Source organism: Lipotes vexillifer, unplaced genomic scaffold, assembly GCF_000442215.2.
Source record: "Lipotes vexillifer unplaced genomic scaffold, Lipotes_vexillifer_v1.1 scaffold1747, whole genome shotgun sequence".
Taxonomy (NCBI): domain Eukaryota; kingdom Metazoa; phylum Chordata; class Mammalia; order Artiodactyla; family Lipotidae; genus Lipotes; species Lipotes vexillifer.
This window is the reverse complement of record NW_006772865.1, coordinates 246,143-263,462: the sequence shown is the minus strand read 5'-3', so window position 1 is coordinate 263,462 and position 17,320 is coordinate 246,143. Positions and strand designations below refer to the sequence as shown.

At 41.1% G+C, this 17,320-nt stretch overlaps 1 protein-coding gene across 2 annotated transcripts in view; it reads left to right on the top strand.

Annotated features, from left to right (window-relative positions):
* Positions 1 to 617: 617 nt before the first annotated feature.
* Positions 618 to 17,320, top strand: part of PDS5A (PDS5 cohesin associated factor A) — a 120,193-nt gene continuing 103,490 nt past the window's right edge. Inside the window, exons 1-2 of one of the 2 annotated variants that reach the window (XM_007447931.1) lie at positions 618 to 1,119; positions 1,947 to 2,127. In XM_007447931.1, the coding sequence (XP_007447993.1) occupies positions 1,987 to 2,127 (141 nt within the window). In that variant the 5' untranslated portion in view covers positions 618 to 1,119; positions 1,947 to 1,986. Of the gene's footprint in view, positions 1,120 to 1,946; positions 2,128 to 17,320 lie in introns of those variants that run through there. The other variant, XM_007447930.1, reaches the window with a different exon arrangement.

The following is a 17,320-nucleotide window of genomic DNA, read 5'->3' as shown; positions in this document are numbered from 1 at the left end:
ATGAATTATTCCATATTCACAAGAGCCATCTATCTAATTTGTAAACACGCTTATTTCTGGATTCCAGTCTCATAGATCTTCATTCTCCAGGTTTGGGAGTGGAGCCCAGGATCCTACGTTTCAGACCTTTCTTTAAGAACTACTCGACTCAATGCTATTTTCATATTTTGCTGCTTTCAAAATATTAATTTTAGACATCTAAAGAGGGGAGGGCAAACTCTGGTGGCTGTCAGAAGGAACAAGAATGAGCGGCCCACGTTGTACCATGTTGCAAAACTTTTCCTCAGTTTGCAGATCCTCCGTCCCTGGGGAGGAAATCAGTTTATTTTCACCAAGTAATTCACCATTTTTCAACCATTTCCGTCCACGTCCCTCAGGATGAACCCCAAAAGTCATGAACTCATCTCCGCGGCATAAGATAAAGCCCTGTTCGTCCCGCTTGCCCTCATAGGGCCGCGGGAACCGGTTCGCTTCCCGCCAGCCGGGCTCCTCCTCCGCTCGCCTTTTGGGTCCAGTCCTCCTGGAGGCGTTAGGCGCGGCAGGTCTTGGCGCCAACCGGGTGGCGGCGCTGTCTGCCCCGCGCGCCACCGCCTCAGGCCCGAGGGAGGCGGAGGCACGGCCCGCGGAGGAAGGGGCGGGAGCGAGGCGCGCGTCCTTCTCTCGCGTGCTCCCGCACCGCTCGCGTGACCGACCGGTGGGTGAGAGAGGCGCCGGCTGCCCGGAGCACGGACTGCCGGGCGCGCGCTGCTGCGAGGGGCGTCTGGGTCCGGATTGGCGGACCCGGCCGGCGCGAGGTGCCGGCTGGCGGGCCCGGGGTTCCGGGGCGAACACACGAGCACACGCTCCCGGAGGAGCCTTTTCCGAGGCTGCTCTTCCTCGGCCAGACGGAGAGCGGCAGTGTCTCCCCGCCCAGCGCTCACTCGCCCCGCGTCTCCCCCCGCGGCGACTGCTCCTCCTCGGCACCGCCAGCCCCAGCGCCGCTCCGGGGCGGGCGGCGGCGGCGGCGGCGGCGGCGGGACCGGCGGAGCCGCTTTGTGTGCAGCCCGGAGAGGGGCGGCGGCGCAACCACCTGACAGAGGCCCGGGCGCTCGATGCACCTTCCGCCCGCATGAGGAGGAGGTAAAGGCGGCGGCGGCTCGGCTCCCGCCCTCGGCTGGTGGAGGGAGGGGACGGAAGGGGAGACCGGAGCGGGTGGGGGGTGGGGGCGCAGGACCGAGGCCCGGCGGGGCTGCCCGGAGGTGCCGGTAAGGCCTCGGCGGCGCCGAGTGGCCGGGGGCGAGAGAAGCCGCCGGGGAGCCTCAGCCGAAGTTGAAGGAACAAAATGTGAAGTGCGGAGCCGCGTCAGCCGCTTCCTGGCTTGGGGTTCGGGGTGGAGGGCGGCTTGTTTTCCCCTCCCGCGGGGGTGGGGGAGCGGAACACGGGAGGGGCGGGAGCTCTGCCTGGCAAGGGCGTTCGTCCCCGGGAGACGCCGCTGCGTGTGGGTCCGGTTGGGTCCCTAGTTTTGCGGCCTAAGCCGAGCCCTATAGGCCTCGCGTCTCCTTTCCCGGAGGGGACCGGCCGGGTGGGGACTCGAGGCTTCTCTCTGACCGAGCGGGGGCTTTAGGGGCCTTGCCGGGCTCTCGAAGACGCCAAACTTCGGACTTCGGTGTTTGGGGGTGGATTTCATTGTGAAAGGAGGACTGGGAAACTCCTGGCGCTGCCCGGGGCTTCCCGCGGCCGCCGGTGCCAGAGAGCCCAGTGGGCCCGGTGTTGGAGGGGCCCGCGTGGGTGGGCGCGGCGCGGCGGCCGCCAGGATCCAAGCCCCGGGAAGGAGCGGGTGGCGGGGCCGCCGCGAGTCCCCGGCCTCCCGGGAGAAAGGGCCCTTTGCAGATTAGAGATTTTTGAAATGAAAAAAGAGGTTACAAAGTCGTCCCTTTCCCGCTGAACTTTTGTTTTCTGACCGATAGAGGCCGGTAGAGGACTGTGAAAGAAAAGTTGTCCCCCAGGATGGACTTCTCGACCGCGCAGCCCAAGCCTGCCCCTGCCCTCTGTGGCGTTGTGAGTGCCGATGGGAAGATCGCTTACCCTCCGGGGGTAAAGGAGATCACCGACAAGATCACCACCGACGAAATGATCAAACGACTGAAGGTAAGCTCTTCTGGACCGAATGTTCACATTTCAGACGTTTGTGGTAGGAGGTGCTCTCTCCTGTGGTATTACAGCTCTGCTGGGCCTGGCCTTTAAGAGTTTCACTGACCAGGGCTTTTTTTGTTTGTTTGTTTGTTTTTTGTTTTTTTTTTAGGTATTTTACGTTTTCTCTTTTACCGCCTCTGAAAGGTATTGTTCTATCTTGGCTATATCTTTGAATGGTGATTTCTGTTAGGGGCATAACCATTATGGGAAATTAGAAGGGTGTGTGTGATCTTACTTTTTTTTTAAGTATAAGAATTCGAGTATTTTTTAAGTTTTTTTTTTTTCTAGAAATATTTACGAGAATACTATTCAGAGTAGCTTGCAGCCTTAAAGGTAGGCAGTAATTTGCTTAGGAAGGTTTTCATCAACTTCTGAGGAGACTGATTTATCAAAGCACAAAAGGCATTTTAAAAATTATCACAATTTTCTAAAGTACAGAAGCTTAAATATGTATATAGTATGGTTAAACTTTGACAGAAGGTACTGACTTTTCAAAATTCAGGCTTGAAGTAAGGTGATGATTTATGTCCACATGTTCAGAGGGGTTTGTGTGTGTTTGTTTGTTTAAGTATTTATTTGGCTGTGCTGGGTCTTAAGTTGCGGCACGCAGGGATCTAGTTCCCTGACCAGGGATCAAACCTGCGCCCCTTGCATTGGGAGCACAGAGTCTTAACCACGACCACCAGGGAAGTCCCCAGAGGGGTTTTAAGAGAGAGTGATTATGGCTCTTTTTATGAGTCAGTGTATTTTTAAGCATGGTGGTCCTAATGTCAAGGTTATAAGTTTCAGCCTTAGGTAAGTTAATTTTTTGCTTTTTGTTGCATGGACATAGATTGTGGACACAGCCTTACAAAGTAAGTGCCGTTCTTGTTAAGGGATCAGCTTGATGCAGTGGTTCTCAACCAGGACATCTTTGACCCCCAGGAGACATTTGGCAATGCTGAAGATGTTTTGGTTGTCACTATCGGGGCTGGATTGGAGCAGGGTAAGACTGGAGACAGGGAGTCCAGCTAGGAAACTGTTAACAGTAGTCTAGGTCAGAGATGTTGAAATCATGAAGTAGGGCTATGATAGTGGGAATAGAGTGATAGGGAACGTTACAAGACACATTTCAGTATTAGAATCAATCAGAGTTGGTGGGAGGTGAGGGAAGAAACGATGTTGACACTTTGCCAGTCTTCACCTTGGGCACTTGGTGAAATGTATTTTAAGGAATAATCTTGCCCCTTTGCTTTTAGAACTTACAGTGCCTAGTAAATGTTTACCATGTTATGAGTGATTAATATTTAAAGTATTCCTATAGTTTGTTGTTAAAAATCTAATTGGATTCTGCGGTTTGTTGCCCCTTTGGAAGGAATGGGACACAATGCCGTCCATTAAAATAAACCTTGATACTAAAGACTGTACATAAAGTAGGGTGCTTGATTGATGCTTCTTAAGGTTATATTGTTATTGTTCTTAAGTGTTCTGAGATGCTGAAATATGAATTATGAAATATAAAGCTAAGTTAAAAAATTTATAGGTCCTTTAATTTTTATTTTCATATTAAGAATATCAAAATGTTGAATTCTAGTGATGGATAATCTGGTTAAAAAAAGAAAAGTTATGACTGTATATACATCTTCCATTTGGAAATAGATTAAATATCAGAAATATTGTTAACTAGAAGTTGACACCAAGTCTAGAATGAGCATACGGTTAGAATATTCATTCTTTATGAGTTCTTTTGGAAGTTAAATTTGATACACATATTAACCAATTTGAATGTCCTATTGCTAAAATTTTGCTTTTCTCAAGAATTATGATTCTGTCTTCCTCGTGCCTTTCTAAGTCGATTTTGACTTTGTACATTTTAGGGATCCATGTTTAAAGTATTACTGTCTTGTTGGAAGTATAGGTTTCAAACAATATTTAACTGTATTTTTGATAACTTTCGTGTTATTTATGGATAAATTTTATAAATTCGGTAGTTTGTTATAACACAGTAACAATGTTCAAATGCTGTGTAAATACAAAAGCACTTAATGGCAAGTAAAATCTTGGTAAGTGGGGCTTCCCTGGTGGTGCAGTGGTTAAGAATCCGCCTGCCAGTGCAGGGGACCTAGGTTTGAGCCCTGGTCCGGGAAGATCCCACATGCCACGGAGCAACTAAGCCTGTGTTCTAGAGCCCTTGAGCCACAACTACTGAGCCCACGTGCCACAGCTACTGAAGCCCGCACGCCCAGAGCTTGTGCTCCGCAATGAGAAGCCCACACACTGCAATGAAGGGTAGCCCCCGCTCGTCGCAACTAGAGAAAGCCCGCGTGCACCAACGAAGACCCAACGCAGCCAAAATTAAAAACAAATAAATTAAAAAAAAAAATCTTGGTTAGTGGAATTCAGAAATGTTTGGTTCATTTTCTTCAGTTTTCAAGACTGGAACAAGCATTTTTACAGTGGAACCATAATTTTAGACTTAGAAGGATTCTAAAAGAAATTCTGGAACTCCCTTTATTTCACAGATAACAAACGTTAGACCCAAAGTAGCCAGGTAACATTTACCAAGGTCAGCCATAGGACAGGTTAGTGGCAGAGCCAGGGCAATAGCATCATGTATCTTTTTATTCTTATAGCTGCTTTCTTATAAGGAATCTAAACAAAGTTGAATAAAGAAGTTGTGATTTTTATTATGCAGTTGAAAACAGTAAAGTGAAAAGAGAAGGGAATAAATGAGAGTTAACTTGGTCTTTTGCAGGGAGATATGGTACAGCGTTTTTTTTTTTTTTAACAGAAATTATTGTGATGCTTTGAAGCTTTCTTGAAAATAATTCTTAGAGTATATCTTTGGAAGAATTTAGACATACTTTTGTATTTTAGAAGTTTTAATTTCTGTTTCCAAGGAACTACTTTAAATATTTTTATGTCCAATCACACTGGCCTTCTGTCAGTTCCTTGAACATGCCATGCTCATTTCTGTCTAGACAGATTTAGAATTATGTAGCCCATATATATACTCTTCCTCCCAGTTCATTAAGGGAAGTCTCTTAGATTCCGTTAATACATTCTTTTAATTCCTTCATATCACTTATTACAGATGTGATATTACATTTATGCATATGTTTATTTGGTTTGTCTCCCCAGCTTCTCTGTAAGCTTCATGAATATAGGTATCACATCTATTTGCTTAGTTTTGTATCCTCCCAGTGCTAAGTTTAATACCTGGCACATAGGTTCTCAACATATATTCCTTGAATGAATGAATGAATACTTTTTTTGTTTGTTTGTTTGTTTGTTTGTTTGTTTTTGGCTGTGTTGTGTCTTCTTTGCTGCTAGGGCTTTCGTGGAGTCGGGACTACTCTTCGAATACTTTGTATTAATACTGGTTTAGAGAAATATTTTTATTTTTGAAGATGAAGGATAATTTGAAAATATTTTGAATTGCAACTAAGTACTTTATCTGAGATTGCATACTAGAGATGATAACACAGATATTTAGAATTTTAGAACCAGAAGGTAGCTTAGAGGTTATTTCATTTTGTTCTAATTTTCTGGATGAAGAAACTGAGTCTCAGAGGTTGTGACCAACCCTAGTCACATAAAGCTGAAAACCATCATTAACAGTTTTGTTATTTAGATAAATTACAAATATATATTAATTGGCAGAAATATTAAAATTCATACAAAGGCTGTTTGCAAGGATAGCAGACATTTTAATACCAATGTTACATTAAGCATCAAGATTCATTAAGGATTCTGAAACTAATGCAGGTCATGTCTGATAAGTTTAATAAACAAGATACACCTGTAAACAATGTTGTACAAAGTTCCATTAAGTGCTTCTGCCCACAGTTTGTTATACACAGTCTATCTCAGATCATGTATTACAAAGCTGTGTGCTACAGACTTTTTTTTTCTTCCTTTTTTGCTATTTTGGAAGTGGAAAGCCCTTGAAAGCCTTCGTTTTTAAAGGGAGGGATTAGGATGAAGTTTGTTACTATATCCATTTCTTATTATCTGCTCTCAGAGTTCAGTGCCCCAGACAGTTCTCTAGCCACAACTCCATACCCAAACCTGCCATATTCATTCTGTCACAGAATCAAATCAAAATACTTATTACCTTGGTGCTAAGAATTAGGAAAAATTAAATAATAGGGTTTTATTGTTCTGAAAATGTCCCCCACTTTTCTCCCACTAGGTGTTACTTCTGTGTTTTCTTTGTATTTTTCTGTAATCTTTCTCTTTCTGTCAGCCATTCTCCCTCTTCCACATGCTCGTGCTTCTGCTTTCTATAGTCTGGCCTGTTGGATAGTTCAGTAGGAATTGGGGTATGGTGAGCTTGATTTAGGTAGGACATCTCCCTTTTCTCATCAGACCTAGGTTGGAAGAGGGGAGGAATAGATTAGGGGCAGGAAGGCCATGAATTCTTTCATTTTTCTTCCCCTCAGGTGGACCTCAGAAATACTTGATTTGTTGTAATTATTTTCACTTGCATAAATGACTTTTATTTATCCCTAATTGCCACATAGTATGCTAATTTTGCTCATAATTCAGTATGTAATTTCAAGTCTGAATTTTGTTTATATCTTTTACTTTAATATTTGTATTAATGCAGAAGATTCTGCTAAGTAATTAAGTTAAATGGAGAGGCAAGATTTCTTAAAATGAAGTCCTAAAATATAGCCAATATACATTTGTGAAGTAATACTTCATGCAGCACAGCTTTTATTTTATTTATTTATTTATCTATTTATTTATTTATTTTTGGCTGCGTTGGGTCTTCGTTGGTGCGTGCAGGCTTTCTCTAGTTGCAGTGAGTGGGGGCTACTCTTTGTTGTGGTGCGCGGGCTTTTCATTGCGGTGGGATCATACAATATTGCTGCTTTTGTGACTGGCTTATTTCACTTGGCATAATGTCTTCAAGGTTTATCTGTATCGTAGTATGTGTCAGAATTCATGTGTATAACATCTTCTGTTTATCCTTTCATCCTTTGATGGACACTAGGGTGACTTCTACTTTTTGCCTACTGTTGGTAACTTTTCTTACTATCTCACAGTTTTGTGGATGAGAAATTTGGGCAGGGCTTGGCTTGATTATTCTGCTCCACATCGCATACTGGGCTCACTCACTGGTATTCAGCTGGTGATTAGACTGGTGAAGTATATACACACTGGCTTCTCTCAAACACTTGGTACCTCAGTAGGAACAGCGGAAAGACTGGACTCAGCTGGGCCCTTCTTCCTGTCTATGATGTAGTGTTAAGGCTTCTCCACATGGTCTCTCCAGCAGGGTAGTTGGGTTCAGGGTTCCAAGACACTATGGAGGAAGTTGCCAGTACTTTTAAACACTTTATTCAGAATTGGCAGTGGCACTTCTGCCTTACTCTACCATTTAAAGTAGTCATAGCACAGCTGACATTCAAGGAGAGAAAAATAGACCCTACTTCTCAATGGAAGAAGTAGGAAAGAATTTGTAGCCGTCTTTAATCTACCATAGGAGCTCTCATGATAAGTCAAAGTGTACTATGTAGTTATAGTCATACATTTGTAAAACATTTAATCTCAAAAACAACAGTATATATTTGCAGCCAATTTGCTAGATTTGTAAAATTTATTTTAAATACTCTAAGAAAAAAATTGTAGGAACTTTTTTACGTGCTAGTTAGGGAAGAATTATGGGGGAGGTTCATGATTTGATCCTAGAACTTGTTTCTTACATTTTTTGAATTTTTACTAGAAAGTATCACTGGCCAATCATAATGATGATTCCTTCCCCCCTTCTCTCTTTTTTTAAAAAAATCTATTTTAACTTCTTATTTTGAGACATTTTATCCCTCTAGAAAAGTTGGAAAAGTTGTACCTTCAACAGTCATCCCTTCATTTAGATTCACCAGTTGTTAACACTTTGTTACTTTTGCTTGCTTTAATGTTTCTCCAAACACACACACACAGAGGGAGACAGATGTAACATACATTTTTGTTTGAGAGTTACTTGCATCTGTCATGACATTCCACCTCTGAATGCTTCAGCAGTCTTCTTAGAACAAGGATATTCTCCTACTTTATAACAATTATCATTATCACACTCAAGGAATTTAACATTAATACAGTGATATCTGTTATGCTATCCATAATAAAATTCCCTCAGCTGCCCTAAAAATGACTTTTTAAAAGTTGAATTTTTCTTCCTCTATCCAAGTTGCAGTATAGGATCACATGCATTTATTACGTCTCTTCTGTCTGTTTTAATCAAGAAAGTCCTCATTTTCTGGGGGTGTGTTGTTCATGACATGTTTTGAAGCATTTGTCTTATAAGAGTTCATAATCTGTTTTGTCTTGTTAACTCATGCTTACATTCAAATTGAACCTTTTTTGGCAAGTATACTGCACAATTGGTGTTGTGTAGTTCCCTTAGCATCATATCAGGAGACGTATAATGTCATTTTGTCCTATTGGCTTTGCTAAGTTTGATCACTTGTGTACAGCTCTCTGCATTGTAAAGGTATTTCCCTCCCTTTGCAATTAATAAGTAATATTTAAGGTAATAAATAGTTTTTAAGAATAATTTGTTTTCCAACAATTCTTACTCAGCTGTTTTAGCACCCACTTTGGTGGTTATAAAATGTTGCCTTGATTGATTGGGTTTATTTGTTTGTTTGTTTGTTTTTGGTTGTATGCGGGCCTCTCACTGTTGTGGCCTCTCCTGTTGCGGAGCACAGGCTCCGGATGCACAGGCTCAGTGGCCATGGCTCACGAGCCCAGCCGCTCCACAGCCTGTGGGATCTTCCCGGACCAGGGCACGAACCTGTGTCCCCTGCATCGGCAGGCGAACTCTCAACCACTGCGCCACCAGGGAAGCCCTTGATTGATTGATTGATTGATTGATGGCTGTGTTAGGTCTTCGTTGCTGCTCATGGGCTTTCTCTGGTTGTGGCGAATGGGGGCTAATCTTTGTTGTGGTGAGCTGGCTTCTCGTTGCAGAGCACGGGCTTCAGTAGTTGCAGCGCACGGGCTTCAGTAGTTGCAGGGCATGGGCTCAGTAGTTGCAGGGCATGGGCTCAGTAGTTGTGCCTTGCAGGCTCTAGAGTGCAGGCTCAGTAGTTGTGGAGCACGGGTTTAGTTGCTCTGCAGCATGTGGGATCTTCCTGGACCAGGGATGGAACCCATGTCCCCTGCATTGGCAGGCAGATTCTTAACCACTGCGCCACTAGCGAAGTCCCAACAATTGGTTTATTTTTTTCTGTTTGTATTCAATTTTATATGTATGTACACATACATACATACATTCACTCTTGTGGACTGGACTCTTCATTTCTACTGACGAGTATTATCCTTACTTGATTTTTTTTTTTTATTGTGGTAAAAAACATAACAAAAACCATCTTAACCATTTTTAAGTGTACACAGTACAGTAGTGTTAACTATATGTACATTGTCAATACTACAGATCTCTAGAAAGTTTTCATCTTGTAAAACTGAAACTCTGTACCCACTGAACAACTCCCTTTCCCCCATCCCCCTCAGCCCTTTGTGACCACTTGCTGTTTCTAGGAGTTTGACTACTTTAGATACCTCACATATAAATGTGAATCATATGGTATTTGTCCTTTAGTGACTGGCTTATTTCACTTAGCATGAAGTCCTTAAGGTTTATCCATTTTGTAGCATATGACAGGATTTTCTTCTTTTTTAGGGCTGTGTAGTATTCCAGTGTATATATCTACCACACTTTCTTTATCCATTAATGGAAGTTTAGGTTGCTTCCACCTTTCAGCTATCGTGAATAATGCTGCAGTGAACATGGGTGTGCGTATATCTCTTTGAGATCCTGTTTTCAATTCTTTTGGATATAGCTGGGATTGCTGGGTCATATGATAATTCTATTTAAACATTTTTGAGGAACCCCTTCATACTGTTTTCCATAGTAGCTGCTTCATTTTACCTTTCCACCAGTAGTACACAAGGGTTTCAGTTTCTCCACATGAGTGCTTATTTTCTGTGTTTTTGATAGTGGCCGTCCTAACAGGTATGAGGTAATGTCTCATTGTGGTTTTGATTTGTGTTTCCCTGAGGACTGGTGATGTTGAGCATCTTTTCATGCTTACTGGCCAGTTGTGTATCTTATTTAGAAAAATGTCTATTCAAGTCCTTTGCCCATTTTTTAATCAGGTTGTTTGTTTTATTGTTGGTCAGTTGTAGGAGTGTGTGTATTCAGTTTTAGGAATTATTGTTCATCCTTTTTATTTAATTCTGCATGGTTCAAGAGTCAAAACTATAGAAAAACTTAACACTTCTAGAAGTCTTCTTCCCATCTTTATCCTTTCCACTTCATTTCCACCCACCTCCCCTCTGTAGATAATCATTTTCATTAGTTTCTAATTTATCCTTTCTGTGTTACCGCCCTTCTTCTTAAAAGATAAACTACTATATTTACTCTATGTACTTTGCTTTCTTCACCCAATATGTCTTGGAAATCACACCATATCTGGAAATGTCTTTAAATTCATTTTCGTGGTGTTATAGTATTCTATGTGTAGATGTGCCATAGTTTACTCAACTAGGCTCTCATTGTTGATTTGAGATTGCTTGTAATATTTTCCTATTACAAGTAATGCTGAAGTGAATAACCTTGTTACACATTGGTTTGTATTTGTGGAAGTGTATCTTTAGGGTAAGTTCTTAGGATTGTTGGGCCAAAGGGTACATTTCTGAGTTTTTGTTAGAGGTGGTCATATTCTCCTTCATATGGGTTGTACCATTTTGTATTTCCACCAGCAAGTATAAGAGTGTCCAGCCTCTCAGTAATGTATTGTCAAGTAATGCCTACTTTTAAAGTAGCAAATTGGCAAATTAACTCTTGCCCCAAAAAGCCATTTTATTGCCTCCTGGCAACAAGAGAAGTTCTTTATGAGAATGATTAAATATAAGTGCTCCATTGAGGTTCAAAAGGATAAGAACCCTATTTAGATTTCCTTAGAAACTGAAAAGGAATTGAGTGACTTTTTTAGTATGTTTAAGGAAATGAGGGTGGGCGGGGTAGAGATGGAGACAAAATTTTAGGAACAAAGATGATGTTGAAATCATCAAGCCTCATTTAGGTCTTTATTCAAGACCTTGAGTTAAATAGAAATGAGGTGAAGGCTTATTATTAAAAATCATAAATGAAATAAATAGCGGCATTGGCATGTAAAATGCCAGTGCCGTGATTTATTTTCCAATTATCAGAAATCTGTAGATGTCCAAGGGAAAAACTGCTTTGTGTTCACAATAGGAGAATAGGCTTAAAGCATTAATGAATTTTGTTCCTATTAGCTTCTATTTTCAGAGTTAATTATTTAAATTAAATACTACTTTGGCTGAGGTTGTTGGCATATGGAAGTATGTCCAGTTGAATTCACTGGTCAGAAAGATAAAATGAGTTTATACATGATATAAAAGCATAACAAGTTTTTAGTTGCTGAAGACAACAAATCGAGACGTTTCTAGATAACGGTTGTAATAGAAGTCTAAACACAAACATAACGAAGGGGTTTACTAAATTTCTTTCCCTTGCTGTTGGCATTTGGTCTTTTACATTAGTACAGATCTTCCCAACTGATACTCTACACAGTTGTATGTATGCCTAGATACAGAGTCCCTTAGCCTTTGGAGATTACAGATATTACATTGTTTTTTGTATATTATGTGATATTTTAAAAGTTGGGAACTGCCATAATATATGTGTTGTTTTTCATGTTATATTATAAAATTATTATTAAGATCAAACACTTAAAACTTCCTACCAAATAGGGGCCCTGTGATTAGTGCTGATAAAGCCAGCCCTTAAATAGCATGACTCCATTAGGGGAAACTGGATTTATACGAGGAATAACACTGGAATGGATTTCCGTTAATATGAAGGATATTTGAGATTATTATATCATAAGTTAAATGTCAATTATGTGCTAGGATTGTATCTGTTTCTTTGGATAAAGAGCTACTAAGAATTTTGGTGGTCAAGAGAAGTTTCGAGGAAAAGGTGACAGTTGTACTGGGATTTGAAGGCTTAGACTTTGGTAAGCAAATAGGTGGTAAAACATTTCAAACAGATGAATAGCAGGGACAAAGACAGAAGCATGCTTGGTGTGTTTGAAGAAAATGAGTAAAATAGTTTTGCTAGAACTAAAGCATCCTAAAAGAGTAGTTGAGAGGAAAGAAGAGGAAGTTACCAATGAAATTGGTAGAATCCTTAAATGACAGAGGAATTTGAATTTTAAAAAAATAGAGCTAAAGAGTGATATGTCTACATTGTGGTTTTGCATGATTAGCAAAGCTAGGTGACCAAGGAGTTTTTTAAGCACATGAATACCACCCTTCTTTGAGGCCAATTTGTGGAGATTTTTTATCCTCACGTCCAGACCAGATAGTATCTTTGGTTGAACGGTAATCCACTTCTAATTGATACTGTCTGAATGAATCTGTTGGTTGCTGAGAGTTTAGTCACATGACACTAGGTGTGAAGGCTGTGGATGAGTAAAATTTTAAGAACAGTAGAATTTTATGTACTAGATTATAACAATATGAATTGGATTTTTAAAAAATAAATAAATATATATATTTATTTATTTTTGGCTGCGTTGGGTCTTTGTTGCTGCACGCGGGCTTTTTCTAGTTGCAGTGAGTGGGGGCTACTACTCATTGTGGTGCGTGGGCTTCTCATTGCGGTGGCTTCTCTTGTTGTGGAGCACAGGCTCTAGGCACATGGGCTTCAGTAGTTGTGGCACATGGGCTTAGTTGCTCTGCGGCATGTGGGATCTTCCCGGACGAGGGATGGAACCCGTGTCCCCTGCATTGGCAGGCAGATTCTTAACCACTTTGCCACCAGGGAAGTGCCAGATTTTTATTATATATATTCAGTGCATGTTTTTCAAAAATTTCCTGGAATTTCTGTGGTAGGAATTCAAGTAAACATTAATTGTAATTTGATGCCAAATTATTTTTTTTTTCTAATTTTTATTTATTTTTGGCTGCATTGGGTCTTCATTGCTGCGTGCAGGCTTCAGTAGTTGCAGCGTGCAGGTCAGGAGTTGTGGTGTGCGGACTCAGGAGTTGTGGCTCGCGGGCTCTAGAGCACAGGTTCAGTAGTTGTGGCGCACAGCCTTAGTTGCTCTGCAGCACGTGGGATCTTCCCAGACCAGGGAAAGAACTGATGTCCCCTGCATTGGCAGGCGTATTATTAACCACTGTACCACCAGGGAGGTCCCTCAAATTATTTCAATACTTGAAAATTAAGTTCAGTGGCCATGTATTATTTCCTATAATTTCAAATATTTGTTGAATTGAATAGCCTTCATCTAGCCACTGTAAAATTAGTAGAGGTGAATTTCTCATCTGCAAAAAGAAAATCATTGAATAAAAGTGTTTAAGATTTATAAGGACTGAGTCAGTGTATATCAGGAGACTGCTTTGTTTCTGGCAGAAGTTTCAAAATGATTTTCTTCTTGAAACATGTACCTAAATAGCTTTGAAGAACATGATAAAAAGCGTCAGGCAGTAATAAAATGAAAATATTTTTAGATCTCTTGGAAATCATGTTATATAATCTTGTCTACTATATTCAGTTTTCATCCTTTTAAAAAAATTTTATTTTATTTATTTTTCTCTGTGTTGGGTCTTCATTGCTGTGTGCAGGCTTTCTCTAGTTGCAGTGAGCAGGGACTACTGTTAGTTGCAGTGTGGGCTTCTCATTGCAGTGTCTTTTCTTGTTGTGGAGCACAGGCTCTAGGAGTGCAGGCTTCAGTAGTTGTGGCACGTGGGCTCAGTAGTTGTGGCTTGTGGGCTCTAGAGCACAGGCTCAGTAGTTGTGGCACATGGGTTTAGCTGCTCCACAGGATGTGGGATCTTCCCAGACCAGGGATCGAATCCATGTCCCCTGCACTGGCAGGTGGATTCTCAACTACTGTGCCACCACAGAAGTCCCCCAGAAAGCATACTTTTAAGATCTAGTCTTTTGAAACCTATTAAGCTTTGTTTTTTGGCCCAGTACATGGCCTATCCTGGCAGACATACCATGTATACCTGAAAAGAATGTATGTTTTGCTGTTGTTGAATGTAGTGTTCTATAGGGTCAAGTAATGTTCTTTAAGCCAGGAGATTGAGATCATTATTCATCATCAAGTCTTTTCTAATTCTGAAAAGTTTTGGTCTAGTTCTGTTGCTGAGAAAGTGATAAAGCCTCAAATTGTGATTGTGGAATTGTCTATTTCTCCCTTTAAATCTGTCAGTTATTCTTTCATTTATTTTGAAATTCTGTTGTTAGGCACATGTGCATTTAGGATTGTTAGACATTATTACCAAGGGTTGACCCTTTTAGCATTATAAAATGTTCCTGATGTCTAAATTGCACCTTTTACAGTTTCTGTATGCATAATGTTTTTATACCCTTTTGTTTTCAACTTATGTCTTTATATTTTAAATGCATCTGGCATATGGTTGGGTCATGCTTTAAAAAATTTTTTTTAATATTTAAATATTTAATCTGTTTTGACAATCTTTGCCTTTAAATTGGAGTGTATAACTCACATTTGATATTATTGATGTGGTTGGATGATATATGTGGATGATATATGCCTACCATTTTGTACTTTTCCTTTTTTTTTTTTTGCGGTACGCGGGCCTCTCACTGTTGTGGCCTCTCCCGCTGCGGAGCACAGGCTCCGGACGCGCAGGCCCAGCGGCCATGGCTCACGGGCCCAGCCGCTCCGCGTCATGTGGGATCTTCCCAGACCAGGGCACGAACCCGTGTCCCCTGCATCGGCAGGCGAACTCTCAACCACTGCTCCACCAGGGAAGCCCTGTACTTTTCCTTTTGTCTCATCTATTGTTTTTCCTCTCTTTTCTTGCCTTTTATTGTTTTAAAAATATATTTGTTGATTTATATTTTATTTGGCTGCATCCGGTCTTCTTTTTTTAAATTTTTATTTATTTTTGGCTGTGTTGGGTCTTTGTTGCTATGTGCGGCTTTCTCTAGTTGCAGGGAGCAGGGGCTACTCTTGGTTGTGGTGCGCAGGCTTCTCTTGTTGAGGAGCACGGGCTCTAGGCACGCGGGCTCAGTAGTTGTGGCTCTTGGGCTCTAGAGCACAGGCTCAGTAGTTGTGGCATACGGGCTTAGTTGCTCTGCGGCATGTGGGATCTTCCCAGACCAGGGATGGAATCCATGTCCCCTGCATTGGCAGGCAGATTCTTAACCACTGTGCCACCAGGGAAGCCCTGTGTCCGGTCTTAATTGTGGCACATGGGATTCTTCTGGTTGTGGCATGCAGAATCTTTTGTTGTGGGATGCAAGATCTTTTAGTTGTGGCACGTGGGATCTAGTTCCCTGACCAGGGGTCAAACCCGGGCCCCCTGCATTGGGAGTGCAGAATCTTAGGCACTGGACCACTGGGGAAGGAGCCCTACCTTTTATCTTAATTTGCTATTTTTTAGAATTCCATTTTAATTATTTTTGATTTGATAGGTATATCTTTTCACTCTCTGTGTGTGTATGTCTGGCTATGTCTGTCTGTCTGGTTGTGTTGTACAGGGATTGCAATACATATCCTTAACTGTTTATAGTCTTAGACTTTTATTTTTCTGCTACTTCATGTAAAATGTAAGAACCTTCCATTAGTATGGGTCCATTTATCACAGCCCCACCCTTTATGCTATACATGCATTATAAACCCCACATTAAACAGTTATATGTATTTTAAATAAATGCAAGGGAAGTAGTCTTTTATATTTATGCACTTATTACCATTTTTTGTGCTTTTTTTCATTTTTCTCAAATGTCAGATTTTCCACCTGATGATATATCCCTTCAGCCTGAGAAACTTCCCTTTAGTGTTTCTTTTAGTGAAGATTTGCTGAGATAATTTCACTTAGTTTTCATTTGTCTGAAAATGTTTATTTAACCTTCATTTTTGAAGGATATTACATTTTGGATATAAAATTCTGGGTTGACAGTTTCAGTGCTTTAAAGATGTAATTCCACTGTCTTGTGTTCTCCAGTGCTTCAGATGAGAAGTCAGTGGTAATATGTATTTTTGTTTCTTTGTGTGTAATGTGAGATTTTTTTCTGGCTGCTTTTGAAAGGTGTCTCTTTTTCTTTGATGTACAGCAGTTTCATTGTGATGCCCTGAGGTTTGTGTTTCCCAAATACTTGTCCTGCTTTGGAATCACTGAGCTTCCTGGATCTATAAATTTATGTCTTTCACCAAATTTGGGGAATTTTTGGTCATGATATCGTCAAGCTGTTTTTTCTTTTTTTTATTTCCTTCTCCCCCCTTTTTTCCTCTTTCCAGGTTCCACTTACACATATGTTAGATTTTTTTTATATTGCCCTCAGATCACTGGGGCTCTTTTTCTTTCTTTTTTTAAAAATTAATTAATTAATTAATCTATCTATCTATTTATTTATTTATGGCTCCATTGGGTCTTCGTTGCTGCGCGCGGGCTTTCTCTGGTTGCGGTGAGCGGGGGCCACTCTTCGTTGCGGTGCGCAGGCTTCTCATTGCTTTGGCTTCTCTTGTTGCAGAGCACGGGCTCTAGGCGCATGGGCTTCAGTAGTTGTGGCATGTGGGCTCAGTAGTTGTGGCTTGCGAGCTCTAGAGCACAGGCTCAGTAGTTGTGCACACGGGCTTAGTTGCTCCGCAGCATGTGGGAACTTCCTGGACCAGAGATCGAACCCATGTCCTCTGCACTGGCAGGCGGATTCTTAACCACTGTGCCATCAGGGAAGCCCTCTTTTTCTTTTTTCAGTCATTTTTCTTTATGTTCTTCAAATTTGATCATTCCTATTGATTTGTTCTTCAGTTTATAACTCTTCTATTATTTTCAATCACAGATACAGCCTGAAAAATGTAAAATCACAGGGACTTGGGAGATGATCTATATAGCATTAACTGTGTGTGTGTGTCCTCTTTTTAAAAATATATAAATTTTTACATATAGTCAAGTTCATAAACCTTAAGTATAACATTTTATTACTTTTTACATACGTATATGCATATTGCCATTATCCAGATCAAGATGGCACTGCAGTAGGCTGCCTTATGTTCCCTTCCCCAGAGATAGAGACCCTTCTGATCTTTATCAACTTAGATTAGTCTTGCCATCAAAAATATGAAATCATGCAGTATGTACTCTTTTATGT